Raw genomic sequence first — 19,053 nt, forward strand, 5'->3', positions numbered from 1 at the left:
GCAACAGGAGAAGGATGTGTCTCAGGTGCGGAGACCTGTTTAGAAGGTGAACCAGCAGAGTCAGATGCAACCGGGCATGAAGCAGCAAGTGCTGTAGATCTGGTATAACTTATTATTCTCGGATATGTTTGGTTAAGTGAGGTGGCGCAACAAGCCGAACCACATCACATGGGTCGAGTACAAAGCAACCAAATATCCGGACTTCGGAGTCGGAATAATAATTAAAAAGAGGTTTTTGTTCGCTCCGCAGGCACGAACTAGTCGAGATGTATGTGGTGCCCTTTCTTTCATTCACATTGGTGAGGTTGCTTGATTGTAGGGGCCAGGAAAGGGTCTGCCACCACAGACTCAGATTTCATTGTTATCGATGTTGCTTCGTCGTCTGCCCCCCATTCCGCTTAAAGGAAGGAAAGGATGTTTCTTTTATTTAAGATACAATCTGTAAGTTAGTTACCAAAACTTTTTGTTTTGTAGACGTCAATAGAAATAGAATAGGAATCCCTAGAGAAGATAGTTCCCGAAAGGGGAAGGGGAATTGACCAGTTCTGGAATTCAAAACTACAAAAATAACATACCGGCAACCTTTTGAACCTTTCTTAAGCTCAGAGCAGAGTAGCTGGAAGTAAAGTAGAAGAAGAAGAATGAGTCTAGCGACCAGGAAGCATAGATAGCAAAGGCGGAGATGGTACTTAAACAGTCAAAGGAGGATCATATGCTTTTAACATGCTATTTGAAATCACGTACTTACACCGGCCCCGAATCCACTTAAAAAATAGGTAATGTTGGCGAATCTTCTGATTCTCTAGTTTCAATTCGACAAGTACCAACAGGCCGAAAAAGACGAAAAAAAGGCCTTGCATACTCGAGAAGTCAATAGCAACCACTCTTACTGATGATATTCTTGACTTTCCTTGCGCGGTAAAGTCAACAAAAAAAAGCGATAAGTAGGCTCGCTATTGCGAGCTATACGAGCTGTTTGCCTTTATACGGCTTCGCTAGCGCTCCTATGAAGTGGTGGGCCTTCTAGAAGCTTCGCCAGAAGCAAGATGAGGTCGCTCTCCTTCGCTCGTTCCGTACTTGACTTACGAGCTCGTGTAGTACTCGCCCCTATCTCTCTCTAAAGGGGCTTATGCACTCCACTCGCTGTCTACTAAACGAGCGTTAGAGCGAGCGAAGCCTTCCATTTAGTGGCTTCCCCCCTTATCCCTCACCCTACTATTTCATTTCCGCTTAAGCTTCCCCTGTTTGTGGGATTAATTGATTGAATACCCGAGAACCATAATCTTTACTAGGAACAACTTCTACGACGATAGGCGTAAAGGCATGATTAGTTCCACAAATCTCACTGCACTGACCATAGTAAACCCTTTCTCGTTGTACCGAAATAGAGATCTGATTTAAACGACCAGGTACAACATCACATTTGACACCTAAGGAAGGTACAACCCAACTATGAGGTACATCAGCAGGTGTTACAATAATACGTAGATGAGTTTTGGCTGGTACAACCACTCTATTGTCCACTTCTAATAAACGTGATTGACCCAATTCTAGATCATCTTCTGGAATCGTATAACTGTCAAAAGTGAGTGACTGTTCATCGGAACTGTTATAGTGTGAATACTCATAAGTCCGATACCATTGATGTCCAATAGCTTTGATAGTCATGGCTGGATCTACTACTACCTCGTCCATTGAGTATAACAGAGAAAATGATGGTATAGCAATGAACATCGGGATGATACTAGGAAATATGGTCCGAAGAATCTCGATAGTAGTTCCATGAACAATCCTTTGCGGGATTGGATTTTTTTATAGTGGAAATGCCATAAAGCGCGAACCAAGATCCGTGATACGAAAACCAAAATAAGAATGAGGAAGAAAAAGATATCGTGATGTAAGTCTATTATTCCTTGCATCATAGGTGTTGCTGCGTCTTGAAATCCTAATTGCCATGGTTCCGCTGCATCACAAGGAGCAATCGTGAGGAATAGCCATTCTAATTTCATTTGCTTTGGTTCATTTTTTAACTGCTCCCCCCAACAAGAGGAAAGACTTGTTTGTTGTAAATCGCTGGTTGGGTTTACCAATCAAGAAAGACATGGGACTCTTTTTTCTTTGTCGTTGCTTGGCTGTAAACCAAGTGCTTTTCGATCTTAGCCGATCTCAGGTTGACCGTCTCTCCGGCCCCCTTTCGGTGCACTTATTGGAGAGCTCTTTGGGCCTGCCGCTTTCTCAATCGAAAATGGAAACCTTTCAAGATTAGCCTACTGAACGATTCTTTCTATCACTTACGTGATTTCTTCTCTTAGTAAATTTATAGAATAAGGGATTCAGGATTCAATTGAAAATGGTACTTTTTTTGATTGAATTCAACCAAACCAAGAACTTCTTCTCTTACATCAACTATCAACTATTATAATATAATAAGTAACTTCCTCCGGAAAAGCTATTATTCCATTCGAGGGACCTTTTTTACTTACTCCTAAAAAGTCAAATCGACACTTTTCTTTAGGGAATTTTTTCATAGATCGGATTTCCTTTCCTACGAGACATCGAAATGTGCCATTTTTCCTTGGTTGGTAAAATTGTCCTAAATGTTGATTTCCTTTCTAAAGGTGCAATCCATAGAAGCTTTAGCAAAGGGCTTGTCGAAGGACCATCTTTGGGCATTAAAACTTCCAAGGCGGATACGCCTATGCCTGGCTTCCTTCCTCCACTGAACACTATCTACCGTGGCGTGGGATAAAATTTTATTATCTTCTTTCCTCGGTATTTACCGCTGTGCCCCTGCGCTATCAAGAAGAAGGAATACACGACAAAGTCCCTTCTACTCATAGCGGGTTATTTCACTCCTAAATTAAATTAAGGCAGTGAACTTGGCGCAAGAATAGGTTGAGAGCTTTAAGCTAAGATCGAGACGGGAACAGAACTGAAAGCAAGTAGACAGATAGGTTGTTTTCGACAAATCCCCTGCTTGAGAATCAGCTGTTCGCGTTTCTCTCGCGCTATAGCCGGGAGAAAAGAAAGAAGAAGGGGGGATCCTGCATGTGCAAGCTGGAACCTACTACCGAACCTACGATAGAAACAAGAACGAGGGAAACAAGGAATTACAAGCAAATACAAGAGGAAGAGGGGTTATACCGAGCTAAAAGCAAGGGATAACAAGGAAAGACAGGTTATAAGAGTTAAGGTTTTAATGCGTGCAATGTACCAACCTGAAGCTCCTCGTTCCCATTACGTGCTTCTCCTCCTCGTAAGACTAACGGGAAGCACTAATGCTCTCTTGTGACTGGAAAACACCAGCTTTCAGCCTTTGTTTGTAAGTTAAATATAGGCTTTTCATCCCTACAACTTCACTTCCTAAGCTCAACAAGACTGTAAGTAAGAAGGTGTTAGCAAGGTCGTTCCAGGCGAAGCAAAGGAAGCAACAGGGTTAGAACAAGGAGATAACAGAGGAGTTATACCTAACTAAAAGCAAGGGATAACAAGCAACAAGCAACAATGGATTCAGTTTCTAATGCTAGGTAAAACCTCTTCGCTTTGCTCGAGCATCTTCAAACCTCCTAGATTTATTGTTTATAGTCTTCTCTCTCCCTTAGGCGGACTTTCGATTTTTAGTAAGTTCCTATGTCAGAAAGAGCGGCCCCACATTTCCTGATACGATAACAGCGGATCAGCGACATCAATAAGTAAAGGAGTCAGGGGCGAAACCTTTCATCTGACACTCTATCTATATCTATAGCTAGATCAATTCCTATTATTTCTCACCCGAAGGAACTCAACTACCTTTCGAGAAGACCGAGACGAGAATCACGAGCTACCTTCCCTTCTGCCCTTTGTCCCGAGAAGCACTTCGCTTGAGAGAAAGAGCAGTCAGACTACTAGGGGAATCAGAATATCTTGAGCCAAGAAACCGCGCGGAAGGCGTGAAAGATGACAATTCAGTTGGAATCCACAAAAGAAGACAGAAAAACATGAAGTCAGGGGGAAAGAGGGGAACCTAGGGAACATAAACTTTGCCCCGGACTCGGGGGGTTGAGAGGTTTAGGCTTACTTTTCTTTGGCAGCGGGTTCAGTGAACTTAATTCTATAGTATACCGGCTAGTCTGGTGGTAGCATCGGATTACCGGTCACTAGCTTTTTAGCAGCGGTTAGTAGACGCAAGGTGAAGCTGCTCCTAGGCTCGCAGGCAAGGGCGGATGAGAACTAAATTGCCTTATCTTTTCTTTCCCGAGGTCTTTCTGCCCAAAGCAAGCTAGCTAGAAGCAGAAACTCCTATTTAAGTAAGGCCAGCTGTAAACAAAGCAAACAAAAGATTCGTGGTTGTACCAATCCCATCGGTCGTAGTTCATACTCTACCAGCTAACAGGAAGTAGAACGAGAACTCTTAAAGGCGCATCAGCGATATCAAGAAGGAAAGGAGCCCTTTAGCTTTTGGGGACATGTAAGACAGCCTAGCGGATCCTTTTTAATGTCCATCAAAGGGAAGACGATTTCCGACATTCACCCTCAAAAGGAGGCCGGCCGTCCATGCCTGTTGAAAGTTCCTTGCCTCTTGTGCCGTGCGTGAGCTGTGCCCGCTTTTCCCTCACAAAGCAAAGCATTTAACCGGCTTCCCTAAAGTCAAGTGAATTAATAGGCTAAACTCTCACATTTCTTTCTTCCGGCTTAGCCGAACTACTTACCTCGGGTCAGGAGAGTCAGAACTGATAGCCATTTCCATTTTTCATGGCACTTCATACCTGCAACAGAGTAAAAGCTGCGGTAATGCCCATTCTTGCAAAAGAAGAACTCTCCCTTCCCTTTCTAGGTCTGCTTTGCTAATGCACTGATAGCTATGATTCTTCGATCTCGAAAGTGAAAAGATCAGGATTGGATGCTTACTTCGCTTCCTTTCCTTCCTTGCCGCTGGCTCTCCAAAACAGCCTAACAGGATTGGTTGGATGCTTTTCCTTGCTCCATCTACCATTCCTGACAATCCATCCTATCTTTAGTAGTAGCCTAACCTAAGGCTCCATGATGGATCTTCTGCGCTAAGGCGGCTAGCATCTCATCCCATCTATCATCTACTTAAAGTTGCTACGTAGGGAGAATGGCTAAGGCAGAAAAGACATCCATGCATGCCACCCATAGTAATCTGACGGATAACATCCATCAGCCATCTATGAACAGAGTTTAATAACCTCTAATTCAGCCAATTTCCTATGGCAAATATTCGTCTCTTCCCCGCTCCTTCAACCGACTGACCCAGTCGTCCGAGGTAAGGACTCTGACAGGAGTAGGATCGTTGGGAATGACCTCCTTTTCAAATGAGGCCATATCCATTCGACTAAACAACTCGTTGTTTTCGTCGAAACAATACCTAACTCTTGGGTACCACAGTACACCTAAAAATGAGGGTCTTTTACTTCCTTCTGTTACCTTTCGGTACCATGAATTAAGTTCAAAAGGCAAGGAACGTAGTAACTCGACAGTAAGGAGAGGACCGAAAAGTCCTCTTCGTACCTCTCCATTTGATTGACCTCACTGAAACCAGTTTAGCTAGTTTTATCAACACCCTGATGAGGTCCTTTATGTATGGACCCCAAAGGAGGGCACCCTCAGGTGTCAAACCTAAAGGAACTATCGGTTTACAAGACCGGTAGGCCAGGTTGGCTCTAGCATAAGGAGTCAACTCACAAAACATAAAGAAAGCTGCGGGACTCACAGAGTAGAGATGCCTGACCTGAGAGGTATCCGTAATCGCTGCAGCGACTAGGACATTGGCTTAATAGGCCAAACGCCTTAGGGCAACAAAATAAAAAACCTTCCAAACAAGGCCGAACCGGACCAACTGAGAGTCGATTCAACCTGCCATTTCCGGTTCACGAATGGTGCGTCTAAGAGATCCTGGATGGTTACGCCTGGAGATACTGCAACCATGTAGTACCACTTGACGCAGTTAAGCCATTGTCGGACCCACGACCTTACCTTAAGGTTGTGTACTCCGCGAACTCGCGACTACCATCGGTGACGATAACCTCGTCAGGATAGAGGCACAGGTCCTTTGGAGCCATTTCCCTGCGGAAAAAATTTACAAAGATTCCTGACTCTAACAAGTAAGCAAGTAAACTACCTTTAGGAATTTTAATTCCATTCTTCGAAATCCCCTCCTCTTCTCTTCTCTTCTCTTCTCTTAAGGCAGTCGAGGGAAGCGGTTTATGGGGTGGGATGCTAAGGCCCGGGGAGCAAAATCGGGTCAAATATCGATAGGGAGAAAGAGGTAAATGACTCTTCCTTTCCTCCCGATTGGCAATGATATATCTTTCTTCTGCCATTGCGAGACAAGACAGCTTCGTTCGGGCGATCTAACCAACTTAGGGAAGGTATGCCCTCTCTGCTTCTCCACTCGAACCATAACCTGAACTAGAAATGGAACTGAAACTTCAGCTGCCAAAGGAATGAAACAAATGCTTAACACAAGCCTCCTATTGGAGAAGCTTCTTTCATTCATTTCCCTTACCAGCCGGGACATCTGCTCCTAAAATGGTAACTTCACTCTGCCCGCTCCGTTTGGTTCATCATGTGGACAATTCCTCCACAAAAAATATTCTTGTTTGGAAATGCATGCTTTTATGGAGGGGTTATTTCCCTCGTCGCTTACCCGCATTTCTCTTGGTATACCTACCAGTGTGCCTCCTAATTCCGTGAAGTCCTTGGAGCATGTGCTATTTTTTCAGGATCCTTGTCAAGCAAGAAAGAAGTCAGTCCCTTCTTATTTCTTTTATGTTAAATTACTCGAAGAGGGAGTCGATTCACGTACTTCACCATTTTCTGGGTCGTTATCGCCTTTCCCCGCCCGGTTCGGTTCTTTCTCTATTAAGAAAGTCCCGGTGTGTCATTGGTCTTTCGTTCGTAGTGGGCCTAAGTAACCTAAATAGTCAAGTGAAAGGGGCCCGCATACATGTTAAAAAATCTAAGCGCGAGCGAGCCCTCGTATCCTTCTTATCTCTGTTCTCTGTGAGTAGCGGGCGGTTTTTGCTGTCAAAGTGCGGGTTTGTCAAGGGAAAGCTTTCTGAGTTGTTGATTTTCGACTTCCTTCCCTCGACAACTATTTTAATAATAGATCTTGACTACTGACCATGGGCGGGGTCGGTTAATTTTGTGATGTTTTATCTCTGGCAACGAGTTTAATTTTTCCAAAGATGGAACTCGGCATACGCGTAGGAGCGAACAAGAAGAGTTGTCACAAGGAGCTTTTAGCGTCAACCACAAGAAGCTGTAAAGAGTAGCTTGAACCTTTCTGAGTTACATAGCTGACTGCGAGAAGGAAGGTAGGAGGCATCCCCCGGGCCTTACCGAGGAAAGAAATGCTGCTTGCTTTTTGGGGGATCTTCTGCCAGGATACAAGACGGCTGGCAATGACTTCATCGATTCCTTCCTCAGTCGCAGCAGTCACGGATTCATCTGTTGAGGCAGACCCTTTCATTCATCATCTCGCACCTTCCCTACCGAACCCGTTCCCGTACTCTCGGGCCTTCAAACTCGATTTCTGATCTATTTCTTTCTTCTTAGCTTAACTGGCTAAATGGATTTCATTGGCAGTTCGGTCCGATCTGTCGGATTCATATGTATTATGGGCTATTTGCCTTGGTTTAGGGGCCTGATTCAGAGCAAATAACTAATGTCGAAACTCTCGCGGCAAAGCCTCGTGGTTGGGACTTCTTTCAATTTACCGAGTTGAATAAGGAAGGATAAATAGCTTTTTCAGCCAGCTGACGTAGGGGGATAGAGCTTTCCAGTTACCTATATAAAGAAGTTTATTAAACAGCATTCTAGCAAGTTCACCTATTGTGAATAACGTAGGTCTCTACCGGCTATTACCACATTGGGGGCATCCCCTTCTATTGAATCAAAAGGAGAATATTATTATACTTAGTGAATTCCTTATGCCCTGGGTCTTGGAATCAATACAAAGAATTGAGCCTCACTGACCACTCTTTCAGCTTAAGCACCTTCCTTTCGGGCATTGGAAATAGCCTTAGTTCCAGCGGATCCAGTCATTCGAATCGACTTGAGTTCTCACTAGGCTTGAGCATTCCATAAAGAAGGACGGACAGGTGAATGCTAAAATGCTTCTTCTTCGCTGCCTCACTTCTTTACAACAGGAGCAGCTTCCTAATCGACATCGGTCAGCACCTTGCCCCCTTCCATGACAGAACTAGAGAGCCGGTCTTTTTCCCGCCCTGAAGTCAAAGTGAAATAGGGAGGGATTTAGCAGCCGTTATGGTAGACTTGGATGAATCTCAATCCGAATGAGTGACCAGATCCCTATAAGAGGTGGATCCGTCTTTGCTAGATCCATCAGAAGCATGAGAGAAGAACATGGGACTCTTGGGAACAAGAGGATGTGTGATACTTTATTTATTTGCCGAACCAGGTACGTGGTCCTTCCCTGTTTGTTGGTCGACCCTAATCCTCCCATGAGCGCCATCTTTTCACCTCCTCTTCGATGCGCTCCCACGACTCGCTGTTGGGATTATTAAGGTCTCGCATTAAGTTGACTAGGAAGCTTACTTGTTGATTTTCTGCTAGATCTTCCACATCTTCGGCAATGTAGTTTGCCGCATCTTCCACCGTCTCGCAGCGTCCTGGGGTTAATCCCCTTTCCTAAGCTATTTCCTTCGCTCGTTGGCCTATGGATTTTTTAATGTTTTCCACCTTGAGCAGGTGACGCTCACTTTCTTTCCATTCCTTGGAGTTACGCAGTTCTTCCTCTTTCCTCCTTTCCTCAGCGTCTACTGCATCCCATCATTTTGTTTCACTTCGCCGTGTAGACCTTGATCAATAAGGGGTACAACGGGATTACCCGGGTTAGAGCTTGATGCGCCCGAAGACGGCCCAGCTTCTTCCATACAAGAGAAAAAATCTTTGAAGAGGGTTCCATTCACCGCTTTCACGGCGAAAAACAGAACAAGAGCCAGCCTTCCGGAGCAACCTGTCAATTTTAGAAATGGTATAAATATGGCTCGCGTCGTACCGGAGTATCCCACCTTTGAGAGCAAGGCCCAAAAAACTGCACTCTCACCCAAGATGAGACAAAGTAAATAGGAGACACCGACTAAGAGAAGGAATGAGTATAGAAAGTTTTGATTTCTCATGACACTAGGAATAGAAAAATTAGGAGTAATTCAAAGGATAACGAAGCTGGGAAAGCTGCAGTAATTCTTTGGAAAAGCCCGGTTCCCTTTGTATTCGAGCTTTCATTCCTAAATCCACTGTTTCGTTCCTTCATATACCTCCCCACCAATAGATAGAGAAAAATGGGAATAACCGAACCACGTCTACAAAATGCCAGTACCATGCAGCTGCTTCAAAGCCAACGTGATGCTCCTTGGTCAGATGACCGAGATATTGGCGAATACCACATATGATCAAGAAAAGAGTACCTATAATCACATGAAAACCATGAAAGCCAGTTGCTAAGAAAAAGGTAGAACCATAAATACTATCCGAAATAGTGAAGGGTGCTTGATAATATTCCATTCCTTGAAAGCCAGTGAATACTAGAGCCAGTGAAACGGTTGCTACTAAAGCGTAAACTGCTCGTTTTTCCTTCCCCGCGAGTATAGCATGATGAGCCCAAGTTACGGCAGCTCCAGATGAAAGGAGAATAGGGGTATTAAGAAATGGGATTTCCCAAGGATCTAAAACCCCAATCCCTTTTGGGGGCCAAATACCCCCGATCTCTACCGTAGGTGCCAAAGAAGAATGAGAAGAAGCCCGAAAAAAAGCAAAAAGGAACATAACCTCCGATACGATGAACGAAATAGAACCATATCGAGGTCCTAATTGTACGACTTTGGTATGATGTCCTTCCAACGTGGATTCACGTAGAACATCGCGCCACCATACAAACATGGTATATAGGATAAATATTAGGCCCAAACTGAGAAGTGTTGCACCCCTTGAAATGAGTGCATGTACATCACACCTCCTACGGTGGTTGCCAAAGCTCCGAGTGAACCCGAAATAGGCCATGGACTTGGATCTACCAAATGATAAGAATGCCTCTGAGATTCAATCATAAACCACTTTGCCTCGGTTGTATGTAAACCCCCCCTTCACCCCACCCCCTAAAGTGGTAAAGAAGGGCTCTTTGGGTCTTATTATATTTCTATCTGACAGGACAAAGAAATAGGAAGGGATGGTTCTTTCATTGCATTGATAGAAGTCTAACTAGAAAAAGATCTCTCTATAACTTTGAGTGAGAAGAGAATCGTTGGTTTGACCGACGAACTACGTGGGAAAATGGACCTTCTTTCCTTTCTTTTCAGCAAGCATTTTTTGATAGTACGAAGGGGGAATTGGCCAAAAAATTGAAATAGGTAGTCCCCATCCTGCTCAGAACCCGCCCCCGGACCATAATTGTGCAACAATCGTACAGGCACTCGCAAAATGAGGGCTCGCTGCCCCTGAACGAGAAGGCTGTCGGCGGTTTCAAAAAGATCGGGGAGTGATGTCGAATTCGCCGTTAATAAATTGACCACCTGCTCCATATTGGTAGCAGGAGGGAGTGGAAACTGCGCACTTCGAAACAAAGAACTTAGTTGTTCTTCGATTTCACGATTCAATATGTGGGCGGTGTGGTGTTTGATCTGGGGAGATGCATTCGGTGAATGCTGAAGGTACGTAATAATTTCCCCCAATACTCTGCGGAATCGTTCCATTCGAGTTTTGAAAACCAATTTATTATTCCTTACTCTTCTGAGTACAGGCCTTCCCTCTGCGTGTGATTTTTCGAAGATTTGAGGCGCCCTATCTGGCATAGCGTCTCCCGCCCCCCGCGGGGGCTCAGAGAAGCGGTTCCTTCCTCTCATGCTTAGGAATTTACAAGGAAATCGATCAAATGACCAAGTTGCAAGACCGGGAATGAGCTTTACAACCAGGTTCCCAGTTCTAGCACTAAAAGGATCAGGAAAAGCAGAAGTATGGGCTTCCAGTCACACTTGATAAAAACGATAAGAAGTTGGAGATCAACCAGCTACTATTGAAAAGTTGAAGTAAGAAGTTGGAGATCTTTCTTGAAAAGCCGGTCCGATTGAAGTTGAAGTAAATTCACGGTATCCGAGATGGTAAGGGGAAGAAAGAGTTGGCGATCTTCACTCGTCCATCACTCCCACTTGAAGTGAAGAGGTAATAGGAGCATGAGATGAGGGCTCACATTCGATGACAGATACAGATACGAGATGGGATGTCTACTAAGGAAGCAAGAACCCCAGGAATTGAAGTGAAGAGGTAGTAGGAGCATGAGATGAGGGCTCACATTCGATGACAGATACAGATACGAGATGGGATGTCTACTAAGCAAGGCAAGCCCCAGGAAAGTCTGGCTCCCAGCTCAATCTCGGCCGGCATCCAGCTCTCGAGGGGGTGGGGTCCTGGAGCGAACTACTCATTGCAGTCTTGCCCCAACCCAAGGCCGTTAAGGTTGGTGAGGAGCATTGTTTTGAGGGAGGGAAAGCGTGGTTGACAAGCCACTTCGAGGAAGCGACTGGAGTGCTTTCATCAAATGATGCATATGGGCTGAGCCATTCCCATCCCAAGTGATGGCCCGATTCGGCCTGGCCTGGTCGGGAAGAGATTCACATAGAGACTTTTGCTATCCGGGAATCTCTTTCTATGTTAGCTAGCGGGGGCAGGCTTTCCTATGATAGTCCCGCTGCGGCCTCTGACCGTCCGTTACGTCTCATCTTGATTTGGCTATACTTGTATGTAGCCAGCCATGTTAGCTTCACATGAGAGAGCCCTTTTTTTAAGGCTAAAAACTCATCAGTCAGCTCGGCCCCTTTCCTATTCAGCTTTGCCGCCTATTAAGAGAATAGGTCCCGTTCAAGCGGCCCGCCTTTATTCATCTATACCAGCTGCCCCACGCACCAATAGGAACGATTTCAGCGCCCCTATCTAGATAAGAAGCAGAACGCGCCATCACCTACAGCCCTTTCCTCTGCCGGGGACTTCCACGAAATGAAAACGGGCGGCATCGTCGTATGCTCGACATTGGTTGCCCAGGTTTATATCCCGGAGTACTCCTATGGCCGATCTGTCACCCAACCTACTCAAAAATCTAAAGGCTTGACCCCGTCCCGTTTGGAGAATGACCCTTATGGCATGGCTTAGTCAGTTATTCTCGCAGTTCAGATAAGATTCGGACCGCCACTTCTCTGAAAGCATGGTTCTTGCCTTCCTCTTTCCTCCCTCCTTGGAGCTCGTCCATTCGTTAGGTGATCCCTTGCTCTCACGTTCGAGTGTTTGCTCGTCGTTTAGGCCGGTGAGTGAGATTTCTGCTCATTGCAGTCACCTCCGGGGTTCTTCGCACCTGGATAGTACCAGGACCCTTGTGCCCCGGCCCTTGATCATATAAATCCGCCCTTAAACCAAAAACTAAAAATGAGCCTTGCGACGAGACGCGGACATCCCCCATGCTGCGGTTCCCTCCGGTCCGTTCCCGGGTTGGGTTAGGGGAACATCCGAGCGATTGCCTTCGCGGATCCAAACGCGCTCACAAGGCGCACAATAAGAATAAGACCAATAGAGACTTCATAAGAGACCATTTAAGCTGCAGATCGTAATGCTCCTAGAAAGGCATATTTCGAATATAGAGGAGTTAAAGTTCCCAACAACGAGTTGATCATACCCTTCTTTGAACCGTACGAGCACGTCCTCTGTAACCCCCCCACCGCGCTTACGGTTCTATACCCCAACCCAACTTGCTCTGGCCTCCGGTCCTCCCTTTCTATTCCTCGGTAAGCGGACCGTGGGAGCATGAGGGGGGGGGGCGATATCCGCTTTTGACTGATAGAAAGCATCTCTCTTTTGTCCCTCCTGACCGAACCCGAAAAGAATAACTTTATACCACTTTGTACACTTTAGTGTAGGCACCTTCTTTAAACGTGCCAAGCTGTGGAAGAGAGGTGCCAGGGGAATCAATGCTCTCAGCTGAAACAGGGCTTGAAGCCTTCGAAAAACCTTTATGCTCTTTCTTCCTATCGAGTGGCGTCAACCGGACTGAAAAATAGAATAGCTGATCGAGCTCTTTGGTACGCGACTAACCTTTTAAATGGAGCTGTTCTTGCTACTCCCATAAACTAAATAAATTGGGTGGGTAGGATAAGGACTCTTATCATACAGCTCTTTTTCTTGCTCTTCTGGTGTCCTTTTATTATCTCTTGGCCCGTTGCGCCTGTTTGACCAATGAGAGTCCAGAATGGAGCTCATCTGATTCATTCATTCTTCCATTCGTCAGTATCTTCAAAGCAGCTGAACTCAATCCCGATGGCTACCAGTGTCGATTGGCATTCCGCTTCTATAAACTATATATATACTACAGATGTGACCATGATTCTATCTTGGTGAGAGTGGCGTGACTTGAAGCTGCACGGAGACCATTTCCTTTTCTTGCTCTCGTGCTGGATGTCATCTCGGCATATCGGTCGGTTTAAGATGAATCCGGGGGAGGGATAAATCCTCCATTGGCCGTTGACCTTTGATTCTCTTCTCTGAACAGCTCTTAGGCTAAGATTGAGTTGAATCCGCTTCTCTTTCGTATTCCTCAGCTCGACTTTCTGTTGCCGAAGCTGTCTTGAGGCCCTTTCTTTCCGGCTTCCTTGAGTCAGCTCGGTAGCTAGTCTAGTAAAATAGCCTCTTCTCTTCCCTTAACCTTAATAGGGCTTGCTCCTTCTTCTCGTCCACTCGGGAATGAAGCCTTACCTTTCGCTACTAACCTGTTAAATGGAGTTGAGCTGGCTACAAAAAAAATGGCTTCAGTGATGGTTGCTTCATCAAATATAGGTGGCAGGGTCAGACTTTGAGAAAGAGTCCACTGCTGTCCAGTCATAGTCAGTAGGAGCAGCTCCGGCTCAGCTCGATCAAATTTAAAAATTTAACTCTGGCCTTGTAGTACCTCGCTATCCTCTGTTGGTAAGTAGCCATTCTGAACTGAGCTTGCTTTCTTAACTCTTAAATTAGGTCGAAGTTGGTCCTCAACTCTTCTTCGTTGGAACCCACATTTTGAAAAGTTCTGTTAGGTTCTTAGTAGCAGTCGGCGACCTTTCTTCCTTCTTTTACTTCACATAGCTTTTCGTCTCCTTGATAGCTGGAAGTTCTCCAAAAGTATGAAAAGCTGGAGGACTTTGTACCAGCCATTCCAGTGTGGTTGAATTTTGTTCAACAGCCCAAGGAATGTTCGCCCTTGTTATGTTATTTCCACTGCTTGAAGTGATTGTTACGACCACGAAGAAACGACGAATCCCAACTACGGATATATAAGAGCCAAAACTGCTAAGGGCATTCCATCCAGCGTAAGCATCTGGATAATCTGGAATGCGACGTGGTATACCCGAAAGCCCTAAGAAATGCATGGGAAAGAGGGTCAGATTAACCCCGAAAAAAGTGATCCAAAAATGGATTTTACCTAAAGTTTCAGGGTATGTCCGACCAAAGATTTTACCCATCCAATAGTGAAATCCTGAAAATAAAGCAAAAACGGCTCCCATAGAAAGTACATAATGGAAATGTGCAACCACATAATAAGTATCATGTAGAGCAATGTCTAGCCCTGAATTTGCCGGGACTATTCCAGTGAGTCCTCCTATGGTGAACAAAAAGATGAACCCTACAGCAAATAACATGGGTGTTTTGTATTGTATCGAACCCCCCCACATGGTAGCGATCCAACTTAATATTTTAATTCCAGTGGGGACAGCTATGATCATGGTAGCAGCGGTGAAGTAGGCACGGGTATCAACGTCTAAGCCCACAGTAAACATATGATGAGCCCAAACAAGAAATCCAAGAACACCTATACTGATCATGGCATAAACCATGCCTAGATACCCGAAGACCGGTTTTCCCGAAAAAGTCGAAACGATATGACTTATGATACCGGATCCAGGCAGAATTGGAATATACACCTCTGGATGACCGAAGAACCGAAAGAGATGCTGGTATAATATGGGGTCTCCCCCTCCTGCGGGATCAGAAAAGGTTGTATTAAAGTTTCGATCGGTTAATAACATTGTAATTGCCCCTCCACTCTTCATTTTTTGGGAAGACATCGCGTTCCTAGTCGATTTCCCTCATGGCACTGCCCCTTTAATGCTACGAAGTGAAGCAGGCATAGAGACCAACCATAGGGTATCTATCCTGTGATCCAACCCCGGCTCGGTATCGGTAGTCTCAGTCTTTCCCAGCCCGCCCTGGTATGAGTTGAGAGTCTAAGAGGGAGTCTTATTCTACTCTAGGCTCACTCCACCCCCTGTGTTGTCTTATTTCAGGAGGGACTAGTTTGTTAAGAAATCCCTGACTCTGTCTTTGGGCTAAAGCCTATAGTTCTCTCCTCACTAACGGAAGTCTCTTAGTAAGTAGCATCAGCTCTTCCGGGGGAAAGCCTAAGTAAGGAGTATTCGCGGGCTATCCACAAGCATTAGTTCTCCCCCTGACCTGCCTCCCAACCTCAAGATCATCAGCGGACGACGCCTTCTTCCGAAAGTCCTCCCTCTTTGCTTTGCCCCAGCGAAAGAGACTGAAAAAGATCCGTATCCGATTCCTCGGGTCTTGCTGCGTCAGCTACCGTAGATAGGAGGCTTTAACCTATAAAGAAAGAAAGCAACTTAGTAGTAGGAAGCAAAGAAAAGTATGCCCTACATGTCAACAGGGTGGAAGTTCAAAGCATCGAAGATGAGTACATGGAAGCACCAATGAAGAAAGTCCAGAGTGCAGATATAACCTTATCGACAGAAGACATCTTGCTGGACAGGAAGAAGCATACATAAGCGGCCCCTTTATCTCACCGGTGACATCGACGAAAGAAGGCTACCGCGGGACCCTGGGGCCTCCATCAACGTGATGCCACTGCGGGCCCTAGCCGATCTAGGAATTCCTTCCTACGAGCCGGCTAAGTCAGACCAAGGTTACTATTCCGGGGTACAATGCCGACTCGCAAAGAGCCATCGGCAAGATTCGTCTCTTGTGTGTGCGGATCTGAAGACTGAGGTCACTTCTTACGTGATTGACGGTGACACCTCCTAAACTTCCTGCTTGGATCCACAGCGTGGTACCTTCCACCCTTCATCAATGCTTCAAATACGTTGATGAGAAGGGAGAAACTGGGTATTTGCCGACAATAAGCCCTTTTTTAAAGGAGTCTAGGCATACTGTCTGTACGGATGCGCGTCTTTACAACGACGGCCCAGACAGTGATGGATGACGAAAGCCCGCCAGCAAAAACCGAAGCACAGGTTCGTAGACCTCTCCGAATCCCTCGAAAGCTAAGGGATTTACGGTCAACGCTATCTCAAAGAGCATGACCCCGTTGACGAAATCTCTAAACTGGGGGGGAATTACTTCAACTCTCGGTAAAGATGCCACTTCCTGCATTATAGCAACCTTCTTAGGCAGAGGACCCTAATGGAGTGGAGCGACATTCGTCCTCTCGATGGAGGGTTTTTTTCCTCATCTTTCACAGGGTAGCCCGGAAGTCTTATTCTACGCTGGAAAGAATCGTCACCGATGGTGAGATAAGAAAGAGAAAGTACAGTCCGATTGCAAAGAAGCGAAGGACATGGGCTATGACCTTGAGGAGCCTGTCGGGCTGAAGTGAAGAACGGTCGAGGCAGAAAAGTACCCCTCGAGCCGCATCTAAGTGAAGAAGAAAGGGAAGCTTGGCTAGCCGGCCAGTACGTCGATCTCAGAAAACATAGGCTTGGGCTACCTGCCAACTCCGCTCCCTGCGCCGAAAACTTTGTCTTACGCCGAAAGTTATGGAGATCTTTCTTTCAGATCTCTTCCAATTGTCTATAAACGTAAAACAAAGAGCAAAGAGACGAGAGTAAGTTCAAGAATTGGATGTAGAGCCTGTGCCCCCTAAAGAGGACGAGGTCAAGTAAATGGATCTCGGGACTGTTGACAATCCTCGCCCTGTATTCCTAAGTGCAAGCTTCTCAAATGAAAGAGATTTGACAGTACATGGATCTACTCAGAGAATTCTTTTATGTTTTCGCTTGGAGCTACGCCGAACTGGACTAGACCGAAAGATAAATGAGTTAGCTCAGGCTCAGGGCGTGAAAGAAAATAAAAAATAAAGGCGATTCCTGATCTGAAGAGTTTGCTATAGTGGAATCTGTTGAATTTGGGAAGGCTCACAGGTTTGGTGGTATATCCTTACATATATAAGTAGTTTTTATCCCGGCTCCGGTCAAATGGATTTAGGAAAGCTTCCACGTGACATCCTCAAGTTAGTCTTCTGCTTGAACTGTCTTATCGAAAGCTAAAGGTAGTTAACCTAGGGGTAGGGGAAAAATCCGACTAAGCTTTGCCTTGAACTTGGCACCTTACCTTCTAATCCTTTGCTTGGGAATTATATTCCAAAATATGGACTCACAGATTGGACAGTGGCACTGGAATGATAGCAAGCATCCCTTCTTATCTTTCTTGGTATGAAAGAAGTAGCTAGGACCCATCCCCCTCACAGTGTCCTTTCGCGGATTCTCTAAGAGCGGCATCCACATGATCAGAAAGTAGTGACAAAGGGTCAGGTAAAAGTGCTAACATGCAAAGAACGGAAATACCGACAACAGCCTTTGGGGATAGGAGCTTCGCCCGGCGAAACCCCATGCTTTGAGAGTTCCTTTCTGCCAGCACTTTCTTTCTCTACCCGGGAGTAACTTCAGTACCTAGGACTACTCTCCCAGGATGCCAAACATACATGGAAAGTCTCAACTTTGACTCACAAGCGCCACCCTCACCGGGTAAATCCGGAGAAGGGCAACTGCTTCTGTAGGTAACGACTCAAATTATTATAAAAAATTTATAGAGTCGTAAACCAACGAGTCTTTAAGTAAGTGGGCGTTAAGCGTAACGAGCTTACAGGAGGTAGAAAATCTTTGCCGTTAGTCTTTTATAAAGAATCAAGCTAGGCTAGTAAGAGAAGGAATACTGGTAAGAAGTCGAGAAGTCAAGTAACTTATAGTGCTTTCCACACCCCGCCCCGTAGAGGGAAATTTACCTGTGAATGCGGTGTGGGCCACATCCCTTTCACTCGAAACAAGAGTTCCGTGCCAAGCATAAAGATTGAATCAATAGGACCGTATTCTAATCCTAGAAATGCCATAACTCTCTTTCTGAATGTCTCAACTTTCTTTCTAAAAAAACCGGACAGGGGTGCGGAAATAGCAAGAATTAAATGAATAGGCTCTTGTCAAGAGGTTGTTTGGCGAATCCACACTAGCTAACTTTACACAGAAGGACCACCACCATTGATACATTGATAGTGGATTAAGTGGCAAACCTATACTATGCCCAAGTGCGGACTTACTTAAGTAAGGGTATCATATTGCTAAACATCCGGCTACCCATAGTTTGAAGGGAAGAAGCCCATGTCTGGAGCTATGCCACTGTAGAATAATTAATATTCGCGGAGACTATTTATATTATCGGACACAACAACCAGAAGCCATATCTTTCGAAGGAAATTAAACTGAGAATGATATAATGAAGTAAAGAAATATAGAATTAGAAAAAGCTAGAGCTGGGTATGGTATAAAGGCTTACGACCTGGAGATTCTTAGCTTGTTAGACACAATCTATCTTACTAGCTATTCAGTGGATTCCTAGCCCTTGACTCATGGTAGAGAACACCAAAGGGTACTGCTCGCTTTGTTTCTCTTTATGTGGGGACGAGAACAAACTGACTATAAATCTGCAGAATCCACTACCCGCTCCTGCTTCTTGGTCACCAGAAGGGTAATTAGGATCTGCTGCTGAACCAGATATCCCGCCCCTTATGACCAGTAATCGATATCCCTCACTGCGAGCCAACAAAGAATGAAAGAAGGAAAGGTAGGCAGGCTCAACAAAAGCTGCAAACTAAGGCTCAGAAAACTCGTGCAATCTAAAGAAGAAAGAGTAAAAAATAATCTAATGGATCGAATCTATTCGTGGAATTAGAGGAGGGGCTATCTAATTCAAAAAAGTAATTCGTACCGGTACCGCACTCTTTCAATCAAATACCGC

General features: G+C 45.2%; 1 protein-coding gene and 2 pseudogenes across 1 annotated transcript; all 3 read right to left on the bottom strand.

Moving 5' to 3' along the window:
• Positions 1-931: 931 nt before the first annotated feature.
• LOC127093314 (cytochrome c oxidase subunit 2-like) lies at positions 932-2,684 on the bottom strand (annotated as a pseudogene).
• Positions 2,685-6,308: 3,624 nt separating this feature from the next.
• On the bottom strand, positions 6,309-10,751 carry LOC127093404 (cytochrome c oxidase subunit 3-like; annotated as a pseudogene).
• A 1,099-nt stretch (positions 10,752-11,850) lies between these two features.
• LOC127093491 (cytochrome c oxidase subunit 1) lies at positions 11,851-16,254 on the bottom strand. Its single transcript, XM_051032467.1, has one exon. It carries the CDS (start codon positions 15,096-15,098, stop codon positions 14,106-14,108), a length of 993 nt encoding a protein of 330 aa, XP_050888424.1. The 5' UTR covers positions 15,099-16,254; the 3' UTR covers positions 11,851-14,105.
• Between the last annotated feature and the right edge of the window lie 2,799 nt (positions 16,255-19,053).

The sequence above is a fragment of the Lathyrus oleraceus genome, chromosome 1, assembly GCF_024323335.1.
Source record: "Lathyrus oleraceus cultivar Zhongwan6 chromosome 1, CAAS_Psat_ZW6_1.0, whole genome shotgun sequence".
Taxonomy (NCBI): Eukaryota; Viridiplantae; Streptophyta; class Magnoliopsida; order Fabales; family Fabaceae; genus Lathyrus; species Lathyrus oleraceus.

Excerpts from the sequence above, each read along its gene's own strand:
- LOC127093491 (XM_051032467.1), bottom strand. The coding sequence starts at position 15,098 with ATGTCTTCCCAAAAAATGAAGAGTGGAGGGGCAATTACAATGTTATTA.